The sequence below is a fragment of the Phycodurus eques genome, chromosome 15 (assembly GCF_024500275.1).
Source record: "Phycodurus eques isolate BA_2022a chromosome 15, UOR_Pequ_1.1, whole genome shotgun sequence".
NCBI classification, from domain to species: domain Eukaryota; kingdom Metazoa; phylum Chordata; class Actinopteri; order Syngnathiformes; family Syngnathidae; genus Phycodurus; species Phycodurus eques.
Window position 1 is genome coordinate 283,977 of NC_084539.1, and position 27,223 is coordinate 311,199.

General features: G+C 43.4%; 1 protein-coding gene across 11 annotated transcripts in view; it reads left to right on the forward strand.

The window, feature by feature from the left end:
- dennd1a (DENN/MADD domain containing 1A) overlaps positions 1-27,223 on the forward strand; it is a 185,733-nt gene that overhangs the window by 121,033 nt on the left and 37,477 nt on the right. For 9 of the 11 annotated variants that reach the window (XR_009769862.1, XM_061697489.1, XM_061697487.1 and 6 more), the window contains 3 exons: positions 1,544-1,615; positions 1,702-1,758; positions 17,776-17,898. Coding sequence is in view for 10 of the 11 variants with exons in the window: in XM_061697489.1 (XP_061553473.1) it covers positions 1,544-1,615; positions 1,702-1,758; positions 17,776-17,898 (252 nt within the window). In the remaining variant the exon portion in view is untranslated. Of the gene's footprint in view, positions 1-1,543; positions 1,616-1,701; positions 1,759-17,775; positions 17,899-21,017; positions 21,264-22,737; positions 22,903-27,223 lie in introns of those variants that run through there. The other 2 variants (XM_061697497.1, XM_061697496.1) reach the window with 2 other exon arrangements.

Consider the following 27,223-nt stretch of genomic DNA (forward strand, 5'->3'; position numbering starts at 1 on the left):
AAAGGCTCATACCTAAAACTGAAATGTTTTCACTCATAAACACTTGTCAAATGCTTTCATAAACACAGGTGAAAAGCTCTCATATGCACCACTGAATGTCTTGCTGTCACAAACACTACTCAAAGGTTTTCACACACGTGCTCAGACACGCTTGTCAAACGAGCTTACACACGCTTGTCACGTGCTTACGTGTGCTTGTCAAACGCGCTTTTATACACTTTTCTTTTTTCGTTTTAATTCATGTAATCTTATTTTATTTACAGGTACATCTCAATAAATTTAAATATTGTAGAAAAGTCCATTTATTTGAGTACTCATACATTAGAAAGGTTCATTAAACAAATGGGAAAATACTTCCCAAGAGGGCAAATTCCTACCTTCTACATTACAAATCATTTTTATTGTTTCTTGATTGTTGGTTACGTAATAATCTAGCTTCTACAGAAGGTGAGTTTTGTGTTTTCGTTTGCTGTAAGATTTAATCATCAAAATTATACATACACAGGTACATTTTAATGAATTAGAATAGTGTCAAAAGCTTGATTCAGTTGGGTTGTTCAATTCAAAAATTTAAACTCATAGATGCACTACACCCACTGAGTGAAATATTTAATGATTTTTAAATATCAGGGATCTTGTTTGATGTGTGTCCTGCGTCTGAGACACAAAAGTGATTTCAATCTCCGTTCTTAGATGAATGGTTTAAAACCCACCCTGCATATGCGCGTTTGTGTTGATTAAGAGCATCCACACACAGCAAATCAGAGGAGGAATATACTAAAAGTATGAGTCCTGTCTTGGGGTAGCCAATCAGAGGCAGAGTGAGGCGGGTTATTGTTTGATAAATACAATGGACAATTGGACACAGGAGTTTTTTCTGGACTCGACATTTTCATTGTTGTGGTAGCACACGCAGCGCTGCTCACGACACAAGCTGCTGGCAGAAAGGTCTTTACTCAGTCAATGTTTTTTTTTTGTCTATCGTCATCGAAAATTATTTAATTACAATTATGTATTTGTAACAAACGGTATGCAGCGGATAATCGCCAAACGGAGCGTGATGTCACAAATCATGCAAGCAGGGTGAACGAAACTGACACACCAATGCAGTGTCTTGACCTCCGCTTAACCTGACTGACTGACTCACTGAACAAATGGGGTTCAATCGAAAATGGGTTAAGAATCACTGCTCTCCCTGCTCCCTCTGGGCAATCTTATCAGCAAGCCTGAGATATCCTACAGTAGTTATACTGACGATACACAGCTCTGTCTATGGAGTATGAGTAAAGCTAGAAAACAAGTGTCTGTTGCAATCAAAAGTTCATGAATGACCCTGACGGCTTCTCCACAACTTTATCCCTGAATTGTCTGGCGTGTTCCTTTTGGTTTATGACTGTTCGTTCACTAATTGAATAAAGTTATCCTTTGTTGTGAATCCTACTTCACATCCCTAAGAAATTTGTGACCCTCTTTCCGTGACCACCAGTAAAAATATCTTGCGAACGACATTATGTAACAAATTTATCCTCATGTCTCCTGACAGAAAGGGAGCGGGGCTATCTTAAACACAGTGAAGACCAAGGCAAACCCAGCTATGAAGACTGTTTATAGATTTGTGAGTACATACCAAGTGGAAAAAAAAAGAAGCTCAACCTATTGTAGGTATGGAGTTCTTATGCTCTTGTATGCTTCTATTGACAGGCTAAGGACCATGCCAAAATGGGTATCAAGGAAGTAAAGAGCCGGCTAAAGCATAAGGTGAGTAGCTACCAAGCAGGCATTGATACTGTACATATACCCACTGTGATCAAAATTCAAATAAAAAAATGTGATCTTTGCTTCGTTGTTCCACTTCTTTACTGTTTTCACCGTTGGCGTCGTGCATTTAGGTTTTTGCCTGTATTTTGGTATTAAGTGAATTCAGCAGTGATCAGACGAGCCCCACAACTGCACGATGCGGTATTTAGCGTAGTATAGCAGTGGTCTACAATGTTATTTTCCCTGGTAGGACAGTCAATGTGCTGCTTGTATTTAGGGAGTTTGTGGTTGAGTTTAGCTGTGGTAAAGTTCCCAAGAATAATGAGGGGTGAGTCTGGGTGCTTTTTTTCAATTTTGTTTAGTTGTTCAGCGAGCGTTAGCAGTGGGGCGTATGTGTTAGCTTGAGGAGGAATGTAAACACCAGCAAGGATAAAAGATGCGGACTCTCACAGCGAGTCTAATGACTTACAGTTCAAAAACAGCGACTCCAAGTCCGGGATGCAGTGTGTGCTGAGCTCTGTGACGTCGGTACATCATTTTTCATTGTGAGTCAGACCTTGCTTACCCCATGCTCCCCCGGCTCCCTAGAACTAAGGGAGTCCTGACCGGCTCTCCGTTTAAAGGGTTAAAGCTCCCCGTTGTTCCTGTGCATTACATAGTGAACCGTAACCGGCGATGGGAGCTTGTTTAAGCAAGTGTTGAGAGAGATTCTCACAGCCAATTCTGAAGCGCCGGCCCCGCTCAACTTAGGCTTTACTTTAACAGAGTAACCTTAATAGATGTCAGATAAAGCTCGAACCACACTCCTTTAAGGCTGCTCTCTCCCATATCGTCTAAGGCACTTGTAAATGACTTAGGGAGAATTAGACGGTCTTGACACGACAGCCAGGACATATTGTTTAAAATTATAGCCGAAATAAACTTTCAAAAATAGAGTTAAATTATTCAATGGCTGTGTTAATGTTATTAGGTCTGCTCACATTGATAACACTGAACTCATTACTCTTAAAAGAAAAGGGACATTTTTCTATGCTCAGAAAAAGGTAATTTAATGAACAGAATTTAGCAAGTGCAAGTCTTCAATCAATAAAAATAAAAATACAATTCACAAAAAGGAACAAATAATAAAAATGAAAACAATAAAACTCACAAAAAGGAACAGGGTGTGAAACATCAACTCACAAATGAGATGAAGTGTTCCAAGCCGGCCCTTTGAGATGAAAACTAAAACAGTCCAAAAACATCCGATCAAGGAGAACATTTTGGTTACATTCAAAGTTTCAAGTTGGTAAATAAAAACAGTCCAAAATGTGAAAATCCAAAGTACAATCAAAATAAAAAGAAAATTCAATTAAAATGGAAAAAAGAACATTTGATTGATCAGATCGAACATTCCTAAAACCTTAAAATTATAAATTTGACAATAGGTAGGGACACAGAAAAGAGAGATCAAGAGTTCAGTCGCTGTTGTAATGCTAAACTCCTCCATTTTATTCTAACCCATTATCAGTAAAATATTCAATTTGTCTTTAAAGCTACTCTTCTCAAATCATCCTCCGTCTTACACAAAAATAGATAAGAAATTAAGCAGTAAGACCTCAGTAGCTAAGCTTTGAATGAGCAAGAGCCTCGTTACTGTCAGTATTTATACTTAGTGGGTACGGAAAGTATTCAGACCACCTGAAAATTTTCACTTTGTTATATTGCAACCATTTGCTAAAATAATTTAAGTTCATTCCTCCCCCCCCCCCCATTAATGTGCACACAGCACCTCATATTGACAGAAAAAAACTGAATCGTTGACATTTTTGCAGAATTATTAAAAAAGAAAAACTGAAATATCACACATCCATAAGTATTTAGACCGTTCGCTGTGACACTCATATATTTAACTAGGGTGCTGTCCATTTCGTCTCATCATCCTTGAGATGGTTCGAGACCTTCATTGGAGTCCGGCTGCGTTTGATTATTCTGATTGGACTTGATTAGGAAAGCCACACACCTGTCTATATAAGACCTTACAGCTCACAGTGCATGTCAGAGCAAATGAGAATCATGAGGTCAAAGGAACTGCCTGAAGAGCTCAGAGACAGAATTGTGGCAAGGCACTGATCTGGCCAAGGTTATTAAAAAAACATTCTTCTGCACTTAAGGTTCCTAAGAGCACAGTGGCCTCCACAAGCCTTTTTTTTTTTTTTTTTGTCCTGTTCCGCTGTTAGGTCAAGCAGAAGGGAAAATCGGTATCCCTTTCATGCCGGAACAGTTTTACTGTGTCACAGTAGAGTTTTTAATCTTCTGCTGTGGTATTATAATTGAGGTTTATTGAGAATCAGACTTGATCAGTCGAATGCAGCCCTATGGGGGGCACAATGCAGAGGGTTGCATCAGGAAGGGGATCCAGTTTAAAACTTTGCCAAACAAATATGAGCGTTCATCCAAAGAATTCCATACCGGATCGGTCGTGGCCCGGGTTAAAAACGTCCGCCCCCGGCGCCGTCAACCTGCAGGGCGCCGTTGGAAATTCAGCTACTGTGGGTCGAAGTCAAAGAAGAAGATGAGGTGGAAAGTGGGTAGAAAGAGAAGAGGAAAGCACACAACCTAGAAATGAATGTGGGCACTTTGAATGTTGGGACTATGACAGGAAAATCTCGGGAGTTGGTTTACATGATGATTAGGAGAAAGGTTGATATATTGTGTGTCCAGGAGACCAGGTGGAAAGGCAGTAAGGCTAGAAGTTTAGGGTCAGGGTTTAAATTATTTTACCATGGTGTAGATGGGAAGAGAAATGGAGTCGGGGTTATTTTAAAGGAAGAGTTGGCTAAGAGGTGTCTTGGAGGTGAAACGATCGAGTGATGAGGCTGAAACTTGAAATTGAGGGAGTTGTGTGTAATGTGATTAGTGGTTATGCCCCATAGGTAGGATGTGACCTAGAGGTGAAAGAGAAATTCTGGAAGGAGCTAGATGAAGTAGTTCTGAGCATCCCAAACAGAGAGAGAGTCGTAATTGGTGCAGATTGTAATGGAGATGTTGGTGAAGGTAATAGGGATGATGAAGAAGTGATGGGTAAGTACGGGATCCAGGAAAGGAACTTGGAGGGACAGATGGTGGTAGACTTTGCAACAAGGATGCAAATGGCTGTAGTGAACACTTTTTTCCAGAAGAGGCACGGACATAGGGTGACCTACAAGAGCTGAGGTAGAAGCATGCAGGTGGATTACATCTTGTGCAGACAATGTAATCTGAAGGAGGTTACCAACTGTAAGGTAGTGGTAGGGGAGAGTGTGGCTAGACAGCATAGGATGGTGGTGTGTAAGATGACTCTGGTGGTAGGGAGGAAGATTAGGAAGACAAAGGCAGAGAAGAGAACCATGTGGTGGAAGCTGAGACAGGATGAGTGTTGTGCATCTTTTCGGGAAGAGGTAAGACAGGCTCTCAGTGGATGGGAGGAGCTTCCAGAAGACTGGACCACTGCAGCCAAGATGATCAGAGAGGCAGGCAGGAGAGGACTTGGTGTATCTTCTGGCAGGGAAGGAGAGAAGGAGACTTGGTGGTGTAACCACACAGTACAGGAAATCATACAAGTAAAAAGGTTAGCTAAGAAGAAGTGGGACACTGAGAGGACCGAGGAGAGGCGAAAGGAATACATTGAGATGCGACCCAGGGCAAAGGTAGAGGTGGCAAAGGCCAAACAAGAGGCATATGATGACATATATGACACTAAAGAAGGAGAAAAGGATCTACACAGACTGGCCAGACAGAGGGATAGAGATGGGAAGGATGTGCAGCAGGTTAGGGTGATTAAGGATAGAGATGGAAATATGTTGACTGGTGCCAGCAGTGTGCTAGCTAGATGGAAAGAATACTTCGAGGAGTTGATGAATGAGAAAAATGGTAGGTGGCGGAAATGAAGATGTTGTGGTTCACTCTTGGAGTGACCAGGTTGGATAAAATTAGAAATGAGCTCATCAGAGGGACAGCCAAGGTTCGATGTTTTGGAGACAAATTTAGAGAGAGCAGACTTCAATGGTTTGGACATGTCCAGAGGAGAAATAGTGAGTATATTGGTAGAAGGATGATGAGGATGGAGCTGCCAGGCAAGAGAGCTAGAGGAAGACCAAAGAGAAGGTTGATGGATGTCGTGAGGGAAGATATGATGGCAGTTGGTGTTCGAGAGGAGGAGGCAGGAGATAGGCTTACATGGAAAAGGATGACGCGCTGCGGCGACCCCTAACAGGACAAGCCGAAAGGAAAAGAAGAAGAAGAGACTTGATCAGTTGAACAGACAAAGTTTCTAGGAGGGAGAGAGAAACAAAGACAAAAGACAAAGCACTAATTGTAAACAGGAGAGAAGTAAATAATTACATTATCGACAACAATGAAACATTAAATATGAGTGTTGCATGGGGCTGTAGTGCTGCACCCTGTGAGGGAAGGACAGGACAAGATAGAACAGGACAAGGACAGGAGAAGAGGCATGCAGAACAAGGGTCGTGAACCCGACTGTGCAAGTGTTGTGGCTTTATGTGAATTATAAAAGTCTACAGGACGAGAGTATAAGTGAGGGGATACACACGCAATTTCCATATCCATGAGTTATTTGTCGGATTAAGTGCGTGACCCCACACCCAGTGAAAGAGTCCTAGGGGTGTGTGTCTGCGGATACATGCAAGTGAATTGATATCGTTTTACATGCACAGAAGTGTCCTGTAATTGCTGTGGCCGCACCGCGGCGGCTGAGGACCCCACCCAATCAATCGAGGGGCGGGATCAGGCCCAGGGGTCCACTCAAGAGCAGCCCGGCGGATGGGACACGTCCCACACCGAGGGACCCAGGGCGGTCAGCCGGCCCCACCAAGGCGCCCCGACAACTGGCCACCCGGCTGCCAGGCACTACTACACCACGACCCACCGCCCCCCAGAGTGGTGCATGTGGTGCATTAAAACATGGGGAGTGTGTGTGATGCATTTAAAATCCACGGGGGCAGGCAGGGTGGAGGGGCAGGGCGCACGGACCGGGAAACAGCACAGACGTGCTGAAACCCGAGCCGGCACCCACACCCTCCCGATCCCATACCAGTCCCCCAGGAACCCTTTGTGTATGTGCCCAGATGTGTTTAGTGAGAAAAATATATACAGTGAATGGTGTGAGTGTGTGCTGCGTGATTAAGAGGCATGGCTCCTGCAGGTCGGGGCAATTAGGCCGGACAACCACCGACGAAGCACCCATTACCTGCCCCTGACAGGTGGGAGGTGGATCCCCGCCCCCCCCCCCCCACCCCTCCCCCCCCCCCCCCCCCCCCCCAGTCAAACCAGGCAGGGAAAGGTACCCCACAGCAGGCCCCACAGCCCGCAGGGGACCGCCCGGCTCCCCCACGGGATGAGGAGGAGGCGACCGCAGCGGGCCGCAAGTAACGGAGAGTAGAGGAGGAAGCAGGCCTGAGGAGCGACAGGGGGGCCCCACCGCCCCCACCAGCAGCCAGAACCCAACCCCCGAGATCAGGAAGGAGTGAAGAAAAGTCCCGCCCCCACAGATTCCGGAACAGCAAACACAGGGACAAGAGGAGAAGATCCCCACAGCATGCATGTGTCTTTTCACCATGCAAACGATCTAAAATGTGTGAAAAGAAAAAAGAAAAGAAATGAATAGAATAATCATAAAACAACAACAAAGAATATAGAATTTCATTGTTTACTTTCACACTTAAGAAAATAGCCTTGCTATTGTCAAATGTCAGATGGCACCCTACTCAGGCAAAGGAATCAGGAGTCTAGATTTAGCATGTTGAGGAAAGGTGACCAGCTATCTACGTATTGATTTTTTTTTTTTTTGTAATAGATTTTTTCGTTCACAATCCTTAAATGGAAGACGTTTGGGATAACCACAAACCCTTCCTAGAGCTGACCGTCTGGCCAAACTGAGCAATCGGGGGAGAAGAGCTTTGAAAGCCCGTATGGAGTTTGCTAAAAAAAAAAAAAACCTGAAGGACTCCAAGATAGTGAGAAATAAGATTCTCTGGTCTGATGAGGTCAGACTGGGCGGAAGGTTCACCTTCCAACAAGACAATGCTTCTAAGCACACAGCTAAAATAACGGAGTGGCTTCAGAACAACTCCGTGACTGTTCATGAATGGCGCAGCCAGAGCCCTGACTTAAACCCAATTGAGCATCTCTGGAGAGACCTGAAAATGGCTGTACACCAACGTTCACCATCCAACCTGACAGAACTGGAGAGGATATGCAAGAAGGAATGGCAGAGGATCCCCAAAAAGACTCATGGCTGTATTAGCTGAAAAGGGTGCTTCTCCTAAATACTGAGCAAAGAGTCTGAATACTTATGGCTGTGTCATATTTCAGTTTTTCATTTTTAATAAATAAAAAATTTCAACAATTCCATGTTTTTTTCTGTCAATATGGGGTGCTGTGTGTACAGTAATCAGGGAAAAGATTAACTTAAATGATTTTAGCAAATGGCTGCAATATAACAAAGAGTGAAAAAGAGGTCAGAATACTTTCCGTACCCACTGTATGTAGTAGAAGTGTGCCTTGCCAGATTTTTTTTTTACTTTGTCATGTCAACCAAATCTGGAGGGGTATTCATCCAGCCAATGTTGCACCAGGGAGGCGAGTCGAGGAATATTGTGGAGGTGGCCACAGAAGGTACCCCTGACGTGAGGAACCCTTTGCCTTGACTCAGCCCTGATGTGAGGTCAGGGCTGAGTCAAAAAGTCAAAAAGCAATGGGGCACCGGAAGGGTGTTTGCACCTCAGAAGAGGAAGAGGACAAAATTATAAGTAAACCACAAGCACAATTAATCATGAACAAGTAATGTATCATATAACATTGTATAAGGACAGACAAATGCAAGTGCAGGGGCGAAAACCAGGGTGGCAGCTTTCAACAATACTGCCGGAAAGACCCTCTGCGGCCCCACTGCCTGCCAGCCAAACTGAACACAATTTCCAATTTTAAAATGAGTGATACAAGCATACAAACGAGCTGCTATGACTAAGGTAACAAAAGCAAGCTAGACTAGTGTCGCCAGTGCTGTCGTCATCATCATCGGCAGGAGGAGCCAGGGATCAAGATGGGTGTTTGGGTGCGGCGTCGGATTCATACTCGTCATCAGGGGAGCCGAGGAGGGGCATCTGGTACGCAGGAGGGGGACCTGAAAGCTTGTTGTCCAAAGCAGTGGTTATGCATTTCAAACATAGGTATGTAATGCATGGAATGTAGCAACAGCCGCAAAGGATAACCAGGACTACGGCTGTTACCAGAGATATGAAGATCGAGACGAACATTTTGTTTCACAACCTACTCCCTAATGTTGTAAATGAGCCTCCCCATGCATTGTCCTACTCTTCTAAATCACTACAGCTTAGACTTCTTCAATATTCATTACCTTCAAGCCTCTGTTGTCCTGATTTACCTCAAAACTCCCCTAAAAAGTAATTATGCCATCGAAAGAGTCCCGTTCTTTAACTCAGATCTTACTCCTTAACTTTGTTCAACAGAAAACCCTCTCTCAATTTACGATTCGCTCTTCCATTAACTGTTCAAATAGGTTGTAACAAGGCACTAAATCTATACGTCTGGGATTAAAGTATTCTCCAAATGGGTCCTTGTATCAGAATCCAAAAACTACTGGAATAATAACCACGCAAAATAGAATACAACTGTACAATACAATGTTGCCAATGCAAATGATTCTGTTTCTCATTCCGCACGGCAGGTGACTTGCTCTCGTACAGTTCAGACGCATTTTTACTCGCTCTGCTTGCTTTGCTTCTGTTTACATTTTTTCTTGCTGATAAGCTTGATTTTCTTCTAAAAAAAATTTGAAGCAGCGACTCTTATTATATATTTTATATTTTTAAATCTGTTGGACTGTACCTTTTTTTGTAAATAGTCAGTTGTTACTATATTACAATAGTTCATGATACCCTCTCACCATTACATGAGTGTGGCCTTCTTAAGAGCACAGGCCTGCTATTAGCAACAAGACCAACAATCAAGATGCATGCCTTTTCCATTGAGGACTATCACAGACTGCTGCAGAGGATGTCAATCCTGGAAACGAAAATCCACCGTCTTGAGGTGTGAGTGGATGTAAATGGACAGTCAGAGAATGAAACCACTCTACCGATGTCTCAAAATGGTGAGCAGAAGTGTGCTAACAGGCAGCCACTTCTCTCAACAAAGAGGACAGATGTGGACTGTGGAAATGATAATGCATCCAGCAGTTCTCCCTGGAAGTTACTGGGAGCAAAGCCCAAAGATACGGGACAACATCGAAAAGGGAGGACACAACACCAGCAGATTACCAAGGAATCAGGCTGGCCTGCGTTGCGGGCTGCTTCAAGCCCGAGTGAGCGGCCGTGGACGGTCGCTACAGCAAAGGGCAAGAATAAAGGACGAGAGTCAATGCAAAACAATGACATTAGACTTACAAATGGATTTGAGCCACTTTTACAAGACCCTGGCCAAGAATGCTCATCCCCCACCACCCCTGAAAGGTATGAAACTAAATCATACAAGACAAAAATGGCACCCCAAACATTCATAGTTGGTGATGGAGCTGTCAAGGATTTGAAACATCTTTGCAGTGAGCACCAAAGTACTGTGTTTTACCAATGACATGGTGTCTGATATCTCTAAAAAAAAATCCTGGAGATCACTCATCAGCAGCCAACTGTGAAATATGTCACTATACACACAGTGGCCCTGGATGCTCTCAAGCAGCAATCAGTGGTACTGAAGCGAGATTTCATTGATCTTTTAACAAAAGTCCAATGTTAGGATGCTGAGGTTTTAATTAGTGGACCTCTCTCACTTGTACGATTTGGAGATTAACGTTTCTCTAGGCTCAGTCATTTAAATAAGTGGCTCAAAGAAGTGTGTACGGCACTATGCGTGCGTTTCATTGACAATTTCTGCATTTTTTTGGGAGCGTAACATCTTTACAAGGCAGATGGTTTCTGTCTAAATCGACAAGGGGTTAAGTTATTGGCTGCCAACATTTTTTACTGTGAACGTCATTCAGCGGCCCAAAAAGATTATTATTCTCGGGGACTTTAACAAAGCTAAACTCAACCACGAACTCCCTATATACAAGCAGCACATCGACTGTCCTACCAGGGAAAATAACATTTTAGACCACTGCTATACCATGCTAAATAACTCATACCGTGCCATACCTCGTGTAGCCCTGGGCTCGTGTGATCCTGCTTAATTTACTTAATACCAACATACAGGGCGGCACGGTGGTCGACTGGTTAGAGCGTCAGCCTCACAATTCTGAGGACCCGGTTTCAATCCCCTGCCCCGCCTGTGTGGAGTTTGCAAGTTCTCCCCGTGCCTGCGTGGGTTTTCTCCAGGAACTCCGGTTTCCTCCCACATCCCAAAAACATGCATTAATTGACAACTCTAAATTGCCCGTAGGCGTGACTGTGAGTGCGAATGGTTGCTTGTTTGTATGTGCCCTGCAATTGGCTGGCAACCAGTTCAGGGTGTACCCCGCCTCCTGCCCGATGACAGCTGGGATAGGCTCCAGCACGCCCGCAACCCTAGTGAGGAGAAGCGGCTCAGAAAATGGATGGATGGATGGAATACCAACATACAGGCAAAAAGTTAAATGTGTGAAGCCTACAGGGAAAACAGTGAAAAAGTGGACCAATGAAGCAAAGATAGAACTTCAAAGCTGTTTCGACTGCACAGACTGGAGTGTCTTTGAAAATTCAGCTGGCAGCCTGGATGAATATACGGACACTGTCACATCCTATATTAGTTTCTGTGAAGATGTGTGTGTACCAACAAAGTAATTTCGCTCATTCAACAACAAGCCGTGGTTCACTGCCAAACTTAAGCAACTTCGCCAAGCTAAGGAGGATGCATATCAAAGCGGGGACAGAGCCCTGTATAATCACACTAGAAATCAGCTGACTAAAGAAATTAACATTGCAAAGAGAAACTATCCAGCAAAGTTGGAAAAAACAGTTCAGCGCTAACGACTAAATCAGTCTGGCATGCATTCCAATCGCTGACCAATTACAATCGATGATCACCCCAAGCTGAGAACAGTCGTTCACTAGCCAACGACTTGAATACCTTCTACTGCAGATTTGAAAAGGACACTTTCACAGATGAATAAAGATGAACAAAGCGGCAGGCCCAGACCATGTGTCCCCATCTTGGCTCAAAGTCTGCGTGGACCAGCTCGCTCCAGTCTTCACACAGATCTTCAATAGATTTCTGGAACTGTGCGCAGTACCATCCTGTTTCAAACTCTCCACCATCATTCCAGTCCCCAAGAAACCTACAATCTCACGTCTAAATGACTACAGGCCTGTCGCCTTGACATCTGTGGTCATGAAGTCCTTTGAACGTCTCGTGCCGGACCAACTCAAGAGCGTCACAGGTCCCCTACTGGACCCCCTGCAGTTTGCCTACCGAGCAAACAGGTGTGCGGATGATTCAGTCAACATGGGACTGCACTTCATCCTAGAACACTTCCACAGTGCAGGGACCTACGCGAGGATCTTGTTTGTGGACTTCAGCTCAGTGTTCGACACCATCATCCCTGAACTCCTTTCCTCCAAGCTTCTCCAACTCAGCGTCTCCCCTGCCATCTGGCAGTTGATTTACAGCTTTCTGACGGGCAGGACACAGCAGGTGAGGCTGGGGGAGGCCACCTCATCCACACGCAGCATCAGCAGTGGGGCACCCCAAGGTTGTGTCCTCTCTCCGCTGCTCTTCTCTCTCTACACGAGCGACTGGACCTGAACGCACCCGGCTGTCAACCTCGTGAAGTTTGCAGATGACACCATCGGCCTCATCAAAGACAGTGACGAGTCTGCATATCGACAGGAAGTGGAGCGGCTGGAGCTGTGGTGCGGACGACCCAACCTGGAGCTGAACACGCTCAAGACAGTAGAGATGATCGTGGACTTCAGGAGCCGTCCCTCACCACAGCTGCCCCTCACGCTGTCCAGCTGCCTTGTGTCAACCGTCGAGACCTGGGAATTACAGTCTCTCAGGACCTGAAGTGGGCGATCAACATCAACTCCGTCCTCAAAATTGCCCTGCAGAAGATGTACTTCCTGCGGCTTCTGAGATAGCACGGCCTGCCACAGGAGCTGCTGAGGCAGTTCTACACAGCGGTCATCGAATCAGTCCTGTGTTCTTCCATCACAGTCTGGTTTGGTGCTGCTACAAAAAAGGACAAACTCCGACTGCAATGGACAATCAAAACTGCGGAAAGGATTGTCGGTACACCCCTACAACCCACCCTTGAGGGCTTGCACGCTGCCTGAACTAAGACAAGAGCATGCAAAATCCTCTCTGACCCTCCAAATCCTGGTCACCAGCTCTTCCATCTTCTTCCCTCAGGTAGGCCCTACCAATCAATGCAAACTAGAACTAGCAGATATTCGAACAGCTTCTTCCCTCTTGCCATCAACTTCTTAAACAGCTAAACTACAATTCCATTGCAACATGCTGGCATTTTTTTCTCTGTCTTGAGTTTGTTGTCACTTTTCTGTCGGGCCAATTATACATTACTCGTGCACTCACTGTGGTAGTCTCGCCACACTGCACTATTTGCATATCTGTTGTTGACCAATACTGGCCACTCATGCCAGAGTAGCATCTGCACCACTTGCACATTGACTGAGGAGTATCTGCAACATTTGCACAATCAAAATTGTCTCAGATTATCGCACTACTACTCACTTTAAACTGCATACACTCCTTGAAGTCTCGGCGCCCTTTGCACAATGGTCATTGCACTGGACTATTGCTATATTAGTCATTTAAACTGCTCTCAGTGCTAGAGGACTCTGCATCTTTTTGCACAATTGTCAAAAAAATAATAATAATTTGTACCGGCATTACCAGATAACTAGCAACCCTTTATTGCTCAGTGACTGTTGTCTCAATGTGTTTATGTCTCAAATGTATTCTCTGTCAATTGACTGTTGTCGTACTAGAGCGGCTCCAACTACCGGATACAAATTCCTTGTGTTTTTTTTGGAGGTATTTGGCAAAATAAAGATGATTCTGATTCTGAAGAAAACACTGCCCTTGGTGACACGGCTGAAGGACAAAAAGATGCAGTTGTTCCCTAACAATCGGAGGAACAGGACACAAGGCGCAGACGGATTAATCAGTCGTCCAAACAATCGGCGGAGAGAATGACAAATGAGATGAGCCAGCACGTTGAATCTACCACACCCCTCCCTGCCCCATTGGAGCAAAGCCCCACGCAAAACTCATTCTCTACTTGCCTAAATCCTCTGCTCGGTGTGACGGACAGGATGAAGATGATTGTCAATATTGGAATCCAACACACACCATGCCAAGATCTTCCTCCCATACCCCCTCGCCTGAAACCACCGTCCACTAAGATGCGAAGGTCCCCTCCTCCACCCATGAAGAACCTTATCTGGGAATCTGACTAATATCTGCGGGGTCTCAATAAGTCAGACCCCTATGGAGATCAGGCATTTTTGATCCCTGTAATTACAAGGGACAGAAAGCTGGTCAAAGAAATATGGCACAAAAAAAGTAGAACTACAAATTTAGTGAGGATAAAATGTGAATCTATCAAACCATTGTCTCCAGTTATCTCTGCGAGACTAGCTCTTTTCAATATCAGAATCAGAATCATCTTTATTTGCCAAGTATGTCCAAAACACACAAGGAATTTGTCTCCGGTAGTTGGAGCCGCTCTAGTACAACAGACAGTCAATTTACAGAACACTTTGGGGACATAAAGACATTGACAAAAAACAATTGTGCAAAAAGATGCAGAGTCCTCTAGCACTTAGAGCAGTTCGAATGACTAATATTGCAATAATCCGGTGCAATGACCATTGTGCAAAGGGCGCTGAGACTTCAAGGAGTGTATGCGGTTTAAAGTGACGAGTAGTGCGATCATCTGGGACAATGTTGGTTGTGCAAATGTTACAGATACTCCTCAATCAGTGTGCAAATGGAGTAGATGCTACTCTGGCATGAGTGGCCAGTATATGCAAATAGTGCAGCATGGCGAGACAACTACAGTGAGTGCACGAGTAATACATAATTGGCCCCACAGAAATGTGACAACGAACTCAAGTCAAAAAAATTTCCAGCTTGTTGTAATGAAATTATAGGTTAGGTGTTTAAGAAGTTGAATAGTCAATTTGGAGTTTACTTTTTCTCCACTTACGTTTTGCTTTCCTACACTTTAATTTAGAGGTCTTTTTTAGAGGTCTGATGGTGGAGCGTCCTGGGAAGGCCCTCATAGCAGCTTTTAGTGTGGCTTGTGGATTCATCTTTCCAGATCCAGACCCTTTCCAAAAAATTTTACATCATAGAAAAGTTTATTTATTTCCATAATTACATTCAAAAAGTGAAACTTTAATAGATTCTAGATTCAGGGCCCACAATTGAAACAATCTCAAGTATTTGTTTATTTTTACATCATTTGGGCTTGCAGCTCAAAAAAAACCCCACAAAATCAGGAATTCGAATACTGTGAAGAAATCACCATTTACAGTGGGTACGGAAAGTATGCAGACACCCTTAAAAATTTCACTCTTGTATTGTAGCCATTTGCTAAAATAATTTAAGTAAAAAAAAAATTCTCGTTAATGTACACACAGCACCCCATATTGACACAAAAAAAATGGAATTGTTGACATTTTTGCAGATTTATTAAAAAAGAAAAACTGAAATATAACACAGCCATAAGTATTCCGACCCTCAGTATTTAGTAGAAGCACCCTTTTGAGCTAATACAGCCATGAGTTTTTCACACCTGGATTTGGGGATCCTCTGCCATTCCTCCTTGCAGATCCTCTTCAGTTCTGTCAGGTTGGATGGTGAACGTTGGTGGACAGCCATTTTCAATTGGGTTTAAGTTAGGGGTCTGGCTGGGCCATTTAAGAACAGTCACAGAGGTGTTCTGAAGCCAGTCCTTCGTTATTTTAGCTGTGTGCTTAGAGTCATTGTCTTGTTGGAAGGTGAACCTTCAGGCTAGTCAGAGGTCCTGAGCACTCTGGAGAAGGTTTTCATCCATCATATCCCTGTACTTGGTCACATTCATCTTACCTTCTATTGTAACCAGTCGTCTGGTCCCTGCAAAATAACGAAGGAGTGGCTTCAGAACAAATCTGTGACTGTTCTTGAATGGCCAAACCATTCGAGAACTACAGCTCTGCATCCAACACCATCATCCCCAAACTCCTCTCCTGTAAGCTTCTCCAGCTCAATGTCTCGCCTGCAATCTGCCAGTCGAGCTACAGCTTCCTAACGGGCAGGACACAGCAGGTGAGGCTGGGTGACACCACCTCATCTCCAAGCACCACCACCACCGGGGTTCCCCAAGGTTGTGTCCTCTCTCTGCTGCTTTTCTCTCTCTACACGAATGACTGCACCTCAACGCACCCGGCTGTCAAACTCCTGAAGTTTGCAGAAGACACCACAGTCATCGGCCTCATCAAAGACTGTGACGAGTCTGCGTATCGACATGAAGTGGAGCGGCTGGAGCTGTCGTGGGGCCGACACAACCCGGAGCTGAACACGCTCAAGACTGTAGAGATGATCGTGGCCTTCAGTAGGCATCCTTTGCCACAGTTGCCCCTCACGCTGTCCAACTGCCCTGTGTCAACCGTCGAGACCTTCAAGTTCCTGAGAATTACAGTCTCTCAGGACCTGAAGAGGGAGACCAACATCAATTCAATCCTCAAAAAGGCCCAGTAGAGGATGTACTTCCTGCGGCTTCTGAGGAGCACGGCTTGCTACGGGAGCTGTTGAGGGAGTTCTAAGCAACAGTCATTGAATCAGTTCTGTGTTCATCCGTCACAGTCTAGTTTGGTGCTGCCACAAAGAAGGGCAAAATCAGACTGCAACAGACAGTCAAGGCTGCCAAAAAAAATTACCGGTACCCACCTACCCACTCTTGAGGGATTGCACACGCACAGGAAAAAATCCTCATGGACCCTCCACATCTTGGTCACCACCTATTCCAACTCCTTGCCTCTGGTAGGCGCTATCGAACAATACAAACTAAAACCAGTAGGCCTTTCAACAGCTTCTTCCCTCTTGCCATGAGCTTCTTAAACAGATGACTTACAATTAATTGTAACATGCTGCCAATTTTTTATTTTTTTTGCCACATCTCTGTCAGGACACTAAGTATTTATTATTCGTACACTCATGCTCCGATACGCTACGCTTTGCATTTTGTTGTTGATTAAGACAGCACACTTTTGTGTTTGAGAACTCTAAAAATTGTCACTGCACCAGATTATTGCACTGTCACTTGAAATTGCTCTAAATTGCTTGAGGACTCTGCACCATTTTCACAATTGCCATTATATTAGCAACACCACACTAGTGGTACACATTCTTTGCTCTCCATACACTTGTTTTTTATGTCCTAAAGGTATATTTGGTCATAGTGGCTATTTATTATCATATCAAGAGTGAGTCCAACTACCGGAGACAAATTCCTTTTTAACATACTTGTAACATATTTGGCCAATAAATCAGAGTCTGTGAGATATATACGTATACACGCACACACACGCGTGCGCCACACATAACAGCTTGATTTTGGATGACTGACAGAAGCGCATTATATTTACACTGCAAAGCAAATTTATTTCTATGGTGCATTTCCTACAGAAGGTAAGTCAATGTGGTTTACGTGGTCAAAAGCATTTCAAAATAGGTACAGATACAGTCGGACCCTTGCAGCAGTTCCCCCTAATAAAGAGAGAGAAAAAAATCTTAAAAACATTAACATTACATTTAAATTGTTCAGGAAACTTTTACGTCCATAAACACAGTTGTACAAATAAACATTTAATATGAATACTTTTTCATTACTTTTTTCTGAATGTGCACAACTTCTGCAGGGTTTGATCTTCAAGGTACCTTTCAAACAACAGCGATGTGTCTATTTAACCTGAACTACACGGTCAGAGCATCACAGTTTAACAGTTATTCCCTGTACTTGTTTCCGCATTGCAGGAAAATGTGGATAATGGACCAGGAATCATTGTTGGGGGCAATGACTTTGTTGCAATAAGAGTCAAGAGTGAGGGGCCAACACATACGTTGGATGAACAAAGAATGAATTGGCAATTTGGACTGGTAAGTATTTTCATTTGCATAAATCATTTTACACTTGAGACTACACTATATTGCCAAAAGTATTCACTCACCTGCCTTGACTCACCTATGAATTTGAGTGACGTTCCATTCTTAGTCCATTAATCCATTGGGTTAAGTATGATGTTTGTTCACCCTTTGTAGCTATAAGGGCGTCAACTCTTCAGGGAAGGCTGTCCACAAGGTTTAGGATTGTGTTATGGGAACTTTTGACCATTCTTCCAGAACCGTATTTGTGACACACACACTGACGTTGGATGTGAAGGCTTGCCTCTCAATCTTTGCTCTAATTCATCCCAAAGGTGTTTTTTCGGGTTGAGGTCAGGACTCTGTGGAGGCCAGTCAAGTTCATCCACACCAGACTCTGTCATCCATGTCTTTATGGATCCTTGCTTTGTGTACTGGTGCAAAATCATGTTGGAAGAGGAAGGGGCCAGCTCCAAACGGTTCCCACAAAGTTTGGAGCTTGGAATTGCCCAAAATCTCCTGATATGCTGAAGCATTCAGCGAGAACTAAGGGACCAAGTCTAGCTCCCGAAAAACAACCCCACACCATAATCCCCCCTCCACCAAACTTTACACTTGGCACAAGGCAGTTAAATAAGTACCGTTCTGCTGGCAACCACCAAACCCAGGCTCGTTCATCAGATGGCCAGATGGAGAAACATGATTTGTCACTCCAGAGAACGCGTCTCCACTGCTCTAGAGTCCAGTGGCACCGTGCTTTACACCACTGCATCTGACGCTTTGCACAGCACTTGGTGATGTATGGCTTGGATGGAGCTGCTTGGCCATGGAAACCCATTCCATGAAGCTCTCCGCGCACTGTTCTTGAGCTAATTTGAAAGTCACATGAAGTTTGGAGGTCTGTAGGAATTGACTCAGCAGAGAGTTGGCGACCTCTTCGCACGGTGCGCCTCAGCAGCCGCTAACCCCGCTCCGTCAGTTTACGTGGCCTACCACTTCGTGGCTGAGTAGCTGTCGTTCCCAAACGCTTCCACGTTCTTATAATACAGCTGACAGTCAACTGTGGAATATTTAGGAGCAAGAAAAGTTCACAACAGGACTTGTTTGTTGCACAGGTGGCATCCTATCACAGTTCCATGCTAGAATTTACTACGCTCCTCAGAGTGCCCCATTCTTTCACAAATGTTTGTAAAAACAGTCACCATGCCTAGGTGCTTGATTCTATACACCTGTGGCTATGGAAGTGATTGAAACACCTGTTTCTGATTATTTGGATAGGTGAGCGAATACTTTTGGCAATATAGTAAGTGTATGTGAGTCCCGGGAAGCACGTCGTGGAAACAATGAGTCCCAGTCCAGGAAAAATTAGTCCCTGCAACTTATCATCACGGAATACAGATACAGTAATCTTTCATTGGAGATTTTTATTAGAGTTGTTCCCCTAATACTTACTCTGTAATATTTTATGCTGTTTGTCCAATGGTTATGTTATCCATTGCTCTTGCTCTTTCTCAGTATGTTTAGGCCTGTGACGATAGCAACTTTTTTTGAACGATGTATTTTCCCAAAAACATTCACGATAAATGATGGTATTGTTGACGTTTTTTTAATGCCACTGATATAATGATATTAGAGCATAGTAAAGAATTGTACACATCTTACAAATTCTGCCCTGGTAATCTAACATACAGTATGAGCACAACTGTGTAATGTTCTCTTATTTACTAAATAACAGCAGGGCTGCATTTCTCAATAAGAGCAAGTAAATAAAAAGATAAAGTTATGTGTTAAGTGCTTAATTTAAGTACAATAAAGTTTGAGTTTCCCCTTTTCTGTTTGTCATCTTGACACAACAGTGAAGTCTCAAACAATTTAGCATATTTTAATTGAACAAATCTGAACAACTGAACAGTTTCAGAGGTTATCCATCCATCCATTTTCTGGACCTCTTTTCCTCACTGTTTGTTTTGATTCATAATGGAGTTTTACATATACACTTTTAATAAGTGCTCCCTGTAGGAACCTCCCACTGAGGAATGCAAACAAAAATGACTGACCATTTTAAGCGCCGTTTATTCCAAATGTTTCCATCCTTTATTGGTCATTTTCTGATTTTTCTCCATCTTTATCTCAACTTAAACACTGAGTCTCTTTCTCTGTCCTCTGCTATGTTTCTTCTCATCTCTGTCTGGGCTGCGCGCAATCAGTAATTACGGCCCGAGATGCCGATTTGATTGGTTGAAGGGGGTGGCTGAACTCGCATGTGACTGGTCGGCACGCTTTATCATTACCATAAAGCCTGTAATATATTGTTCCACTTAAAATAGAAGTGCCCTGTATGTCTTTAATCATAACCTTTCTTTTTTTGGCTATGGTTTGGGAACGTATGGGACTGCTTCTGGGTCCGGACGTGGACTGCGGTCCGCCAGTTGGTGACCTCTGTATGTCACTACGTTCGAGCGAGCCAGCGCAAGCTGTTTAGCTCCTTAGCTCTCTAGCTAGTTAGCTCACGGGCTATCAAACTTAATAAATAGTGAATTTTCCCCAAAGTGTCCCAGGTGTTGCATCTAGCGAGCCAAAGCCATTGCGCCAGCGGCTTGCTGCGTAGCAAATTCCAGTATCGTTTTTTTATGATTGTATTTTCAACAGTGGTGTCCTCCTTGGTGTCTCCCATAAAGTACACTTCGGCTCAAACATAAACGGTGCCATGTGACACTGACGTACCTTGACCTTGGAGTACACCTTAATTTGTTTGGAGGTTGTTCTGGGCTCATTTGTTATGATTCATATAATCTATGTCTTCAATTTGTCATTAATTTTCCTCCTGTGGCCACGTCCAGGGAAATTGGCTACAATCCCGTGGATCTTAAATTCACAGAAACATCAAGCTGCTTGGAGATGGTCTGATTGCCTTTACCTTTAAAACTCATTCAATGCCAGCCCTCCCAGTTAGCATGAATATTTTACTTCTGAAGTGGTCAGTGGCAGTGAATGTGTTAACGTGCTTGTCTAGAATTTTCTTTCTAATCTCCTGAGACAACTCTCTCCTTCGCTTCCTCTGGTCTATGTTTAGTGTAGTACACACCATGTCACCAAACAGCACAGTCAGTGATTACTTGTCACCCTTTAAATAGGCCGACTGACTGAAGTTTGAAGACACCTGTGACGCTAATTAGAGGGTAGTTTAAAGGTAGGTTGTTTAAACATGTCCCTATGGTCAAATGATATTTAATATTTTCTAGGGGGTACCATCATTTTAGTCCATGCCTGTTTCATGAGTTTGTTTTAAAAATAATTCTGTTGAAACACAATTCAGAAGCGGTCTGATTTTCACCGGTTAATTTTTATGTAATTTTTATAATTACTATTACTTTTAATAGATTCAAGTTTTTTCTTTGACCACTGTGGGCTTTTCATGAACGGAGGGGTACCAAGAATTTTATCCACCTGTCTACACCGGCTGAAATAATCATTTTATACGTCACCATTTTTGTTATTACATATATTTTGCAAGGTGCTATTGACATGAAAATTTCACCAGATGTTGGAATAACCCAAGTAATCCATACATACAAAGAAAGTAGAACAAATTAAGTTGTGTGTAATAATGTGAAATGACACAGGGAAAAAGTATTGAACACGTCAACTGGTATTTAATACTTTGTACAAAATCCTGTTTGCAATGACAGCTTCATGACTCCTGTATGGAGGAACTAGTCGCATGCATTGCTCTGGTGTGATTTTGGTCCATTCCTCCACACAAGCAGTCTTCAAATCTTGAAGGTTCTGTGGGCTTCTTTTATGGACCTTCAGTTTCAGTTCTTTCCATAGGTTTTCGATTGGATTCAAGTCAGGTGATTGGCTGTGCCATTCTAGTAGCTTTTTTTTCTTCTTCTTTGTGACTAATTGAGAGTTTCGTTGGCAGTATGTTTTGGATAATTATCCGACTGAAATGTCCACCCTCATTTCATTTTCATCATCCTCATAGGTGGCAGCAGATTTTTGTCAAGAATGTCTCGGTACATTTGCCCATTCATCCTTCTTTCAATAATGTGTTTACCACTAAGGTTTACCAGTACCATTTGCTGAAAAACACCCCCACACCATCATGTTCCCAACTCCGAAGTCCACTGTTGGTATGGTGTATTTAGGGTGATGTGCAGTTCAATTTGTCCTCCAAACATGGTGTGCATTATGGCATCCATACAGTTAAATTTTGCTCTTATCCGAACAGACTATGTTCTCCCAGTATTTAGCTGGCTTGTCCAAATGTTGTTAAGCAAACTTTAAACAAGCTTTTTCAGCAATGGGGTCTTGCGTGGTGAGCGTGCATACAGCCCATGGCGGCAGAGTGCATTACTCACTGTTTTCCTTGTGACAATAGTACATGCTAATTCCAGGTCTTTTTGAAGCTCTCCACAGTTGCTCCTTGGCTCTTGCACAACTCTTCTGATTATTCTTCGCACTCCTCTCTCAGAAATCTTGCGAGGAGCACCTGATCGAGGAAAATGTATGGTGGTATAATTGGGTTTACCACTTACGTATTATGGCCCCAACCATGCTCACTGGAATGTTCAGAAGCTTAGATATGCGCCTGTAACCAATGCCATCATTATGTTTTGCAATAATTGGTTTGCAATGGTCTTGAGACAGCTCTCTGCTCTTATCCATCACAAGATGTGTCTTGAGTCACGCCTTGGCAATGAAACCTTTTTATAGGCCATCAATTAGGACTGAACGAGCTGATATTAAATTTGCACTGACATGGGGCTGGATTGCTGTTTCATTATTGATTGACTTTAGGTAGGGTCTTGGCTTTCCGTGCCTTTTTGCACCTCCACCACCTTTTTGCAGGAGAAGAAGCATGCAGGACAGGGGTCCTGGACCCGGCTGTACAAATGAAATGTGGTGGGAGTCTTGATTGGGTGGGGTCGTCAGCCTCCGCGGTGTGGGCACAGCAATTACAGGACAGTCTTTGTGCATGTAAAACGGTGTCAATTTACTTGCATGTGTCTGCAAGCACACACCCCTGGGACTCTTTCACTGGGCGTGGGGCCACTCACTTATTGCGACAAATAACTCATGAATATGTAAATTGCTTGTGTATCCCCTCTCTCATACTCTTGTCCTATAGACTTTTATAATTTACATAGTCAATCCCACCCAACTTCAGTTGTACAGCGGGGTTCACGACCCTTGTCCTGCATGCTTCTTCTCCTGTCCTTGTCCTGTTCTAGCTTGTCCTGTCCTTCCCTCACAGGGTGTAGCACTACAGCCCCATGCAACACTATTTAATGTTTCATTGTTGTAGATAATGTAATGACTTACTTTTCTCGTCCTTTTTACAGTTAGTGATACCCAACAAAATTGCATAGTTGTTAGTTATTTGTCGCAATGAGTGAGTGGCCACACACCCAGCAAATAAGTCCCGGGGGTGTCTGCGGACACATGCAAGTGAATCGACACCATCGCGTAACCATCAGAAGTGTTGTGTAATTGCTGGGCCTGCACCGAGGACCCCACCCCCACCAATCGAGAGGCGGGGTCTGGCCCTGGAGTCCACCCGAGAGCGGCCTGGTGGAGGAGGACACTACCCACAGCGAGGGATCCAGGGTGTACCACCGGCTCCACCGAGGTGCCCAGAAAAACCGGACCAGGCAGGGACAAAACCCCACAGCAGGCTCTACTGTCCACAGGGGACCCCCCACCACCACCACCCCGGCGAGCATAGGAGGAGGTGACCGCAGCTGGATGCAAGGAACGGAGAGAAGAGCAACAGTGGGGCCCCATTGCCCTCCACCAGCAGCTGGAACGGGGGACCAAGGCGGACGCCAGCTGGCACCACCCCAGCACTGGGCGAATCCACCATCAGTCCACGCCTCCCACCCCCACAGACGCCGGCACCGCAAACACAGGGTCAAGAAGAGAAGATCCCCGATCCCTGCATGTGTCCTTTCATCCAGCAAATTACTCTAGTGTGAGAAAGAGAAAAAGTAAATCAATAAATAAGAAAAAATATATCATAAAGCAACAGCAACGACCTCAACAACAAAGAATACCAAAGGCAATAGTTTACTTTTATATGTACAGTGTAATTCACAATTATAATATTGTTATTATAATGTAATAATAATAATTATTATTATTATAATGTATAATAACATTAACTGTATATGCTTCCAATAAGTTGGAATTTGTGATTGCACTTTGCAATAGCCTGTTTATTCAGTTAGCTCTTGGTAAAGTAGAATTTTTGGGGGGTACATTTATTTTTTATTAGCCATCATTTATTCTTGTCTAAAGATTCCTTTTGCACTGAAAACTGTTACATATTGTTTGTTGAAAAGTAGTGCAATAAAAAATTGTTTTCCCTAGCGAGGAATAATTGTAATTAATAATCCTTGTTACAATAGTGATCAAAATAATCATGATTATTATTTTGGCTATAATCATGCAGCTCTACTTCAAGTCCTCCATAGCTCCTCCATTTTCCAAAACACTTATACTCACTAGGGTCACGGGCGTGCTGGAGCTATATACAGACCCTTTCCAAAAAAAGTTTAATATTATGGAAAAGTTCATTTATTTCCATAATTCCATTCAAAAAGTTAAACTTTCATAGATTATGGATTCAGGACCCATAATTTAAACAATTTTAAGTATTTATTTGTTTATATTTAGATAATTTGTGCTTCCAGCTCATAAAACCCACGAAATTAGGAATTCAAAAAATGTTAATACTGTGAATAAAATAACCATTTAATTCTCAGTTTTTGGAGAGAAAAAATAAATTAGGTTCACATTAAATCAATAAAAATATGGTACTTTTGAAACGATATGTTAATCTTCAATACTTGGTTGGGAATCCCTTTGCTTTAATCACTGCCTTGATGCGTCGTGGCATTGAGGTAATCAACCTGTGCCATTGCCTGGGAGTTATGGAAGCCCAGATTTCCATCCTTCTTTGTTGTCTGGTGCCCCTCTTTTTCCCTTTGATAATACCCCATCGATTCTCAATGGGGTTTAGATACGGCGAGTTGGCTGGCCAATCAAGCACTGTGATGGCATAGGCATCAAACCAGGTTTGGTGCTTCTGGTGGTATGGGCAGCGGTCAGGTCCTGCTGGAAGATGAAATCTGCATCTCCAAACAGATCCTCAGCAGAAGGAATCATGAACCTCTTAAACATTCTGGTAGACTCTTGCGGTGACCTTGGATTTAAGAAAGCAGTTTACCAACACCTGCACTGGACATTCTGTTCTGTTCTTCACCCATCATCCTCCAAACCCTTGGACCTTGATTCCCGAATGAAAGGGACACTTTACTTTCATTGTTAAAAAAGACCTTGGACCACTGGCCAACAGTCCAGTCCTTCTTCTCCTTGGCCCAATTGAGACACTTCCTACGTTGACTCAGGTTCAGAAGCTGCTTGACTCAAAGAACCCGACAGTTGGAGCCCATCTCCCGGATGCGTCTGAATGTGGTGGTTTTTGAAGCTGTGCCGCCTCGTTCCACTCTTTCTGGATCTCTGCTTGATTCTCGAATCTTCTCTGTTTGATAATACGCTGAAGCCCATGCTCATCTCTTTTGCTGGTGCATCTTCTCCTTCCACATTTTGTCATTCCATTGATATGCTTGGACACAACAATTCTGTTTTTATTTATGTTTAACACAACATCCCAACTTGTTTGGAATTGGAGTTGTACCTTTAGGTCTTCGCCGTGGCCGCTTTGTGCCCAGTGGTATCCAATTGATCGTTTCTGTGGTCCACCAGTTGTGAGCTCTTCGGGCAGCGTGGCCAGCCAATTTCCATTTAAGGCTTTTTATTTTTTGAATGACGTTGGTAACTCTCGTCTACTGTATTATCCAACTGCATCTTGTCGCGAATGCTTATTTTCAACATTTGGCGCTCCATGTTCCTTTGGGTTACACGGAGCATTTGTATAACTTTGGCATTCATAGTCCAAGTTTCACTACCGTAAGTGAGGACTGGTAAAATAAATTGATGAAAAACTTGTCTTTTCAAGCAAATGGGAAGATTGTTCTTTAATATAACACTTAGCCTTCCATAAGCCTGCCAGGAAAGCTTTCTGCGGCGTTGAACTTTAGTGTTTGTATTTACATCCATTGTTACAAGGTGGCCTAAATAGATGTAGTTGTCGACAGTGTCTAGGACATAGTCGTCCATTTTGACATCTTTTTGTGGACAGTAACAATTGAACATGATCTTGGTTTTGTTTTTGTTGATTTTGAGACCTGAGTGACAGCTTTCTAATTCCTGAATACGACGCTGTAGTTGTTCAGCATCGGAGGAGAATAAAGTGATGTCTGCAAAACGAAGATAGCTCAAATAAGCGCTGTTCATTTTTCGACCTTCTTTTTCCCATTTGAGCTTTGCAAATATTTCTTCAAGGCAAGCTGTAAATAGCTTCTGCGTGTGTTGTGTGTTGCCTTGCCTGACGCCTTTCCTAAACTTATTTGTACTCTTTCATCATCAATTTGTATTGAACCAGAAGAATTGTTCTACATTGATTGTAGAATGTTGATATAGGTCGACTCTATCCCTTGATTTACCAGCGCCTCCAGTATCAAAGTGGTGGTGACTGAATCAAACACTTTTTCATAGTCGATGAAGGCTACACACAGAGACATTTTGTACTCGTTGTCGTTCGATTATTATTATTATTAGTGTGTGTGTGGTCCATAGTATTAAAACCGCGATAAAAACCCGCTTGTTCTCTCGGCTGTGCTTCGAGTTTTATGTCCAATATCTTTGCAAAGACTTGAGAAATCGTGTGTGTGTGTGTACACACACACAGTGGGTACGGAAAGTATTCAGACCCCCTTAAATCTTTGACTCTTTGTTATATTGCAGCCATTTGCTGAAGTCATTTAAGTTCACTTTTTTTCTTCATTAATGTACACATAGCACCCGGTTCGGGGTGTACTGCCTCTCGCCCAGAGTCAGCTGGTAGGCTCCAGCAACCCGCAACCCTAGTGAGGATAAACGGTGTAGAAAATGCTAATCACAGGGCACATATAAACAAACAACCATTCACACCCATGGACAATTTAGAGTCTTCAATTAACCTACCATGCATGTTTTTGGGTTGTGGCAGGAAACTGGAATACCCGGAGAAAACCTGCTCTGACACAGGGAGAACAGGCAAACTCCATACAGGCAAGGCCGGCTACAAACCCGGGTCCTCAGAACTGTGAGGCAAATGTGTTAGCCAATCAGCGACCGTGCCGCCTACAAAGTTATTGTAAATATATATTTTTTTAAATATTGAAGGAACCTGTGTTTTAAAATCTCCTAACTTCCGTGGTTCCAAGCGTGC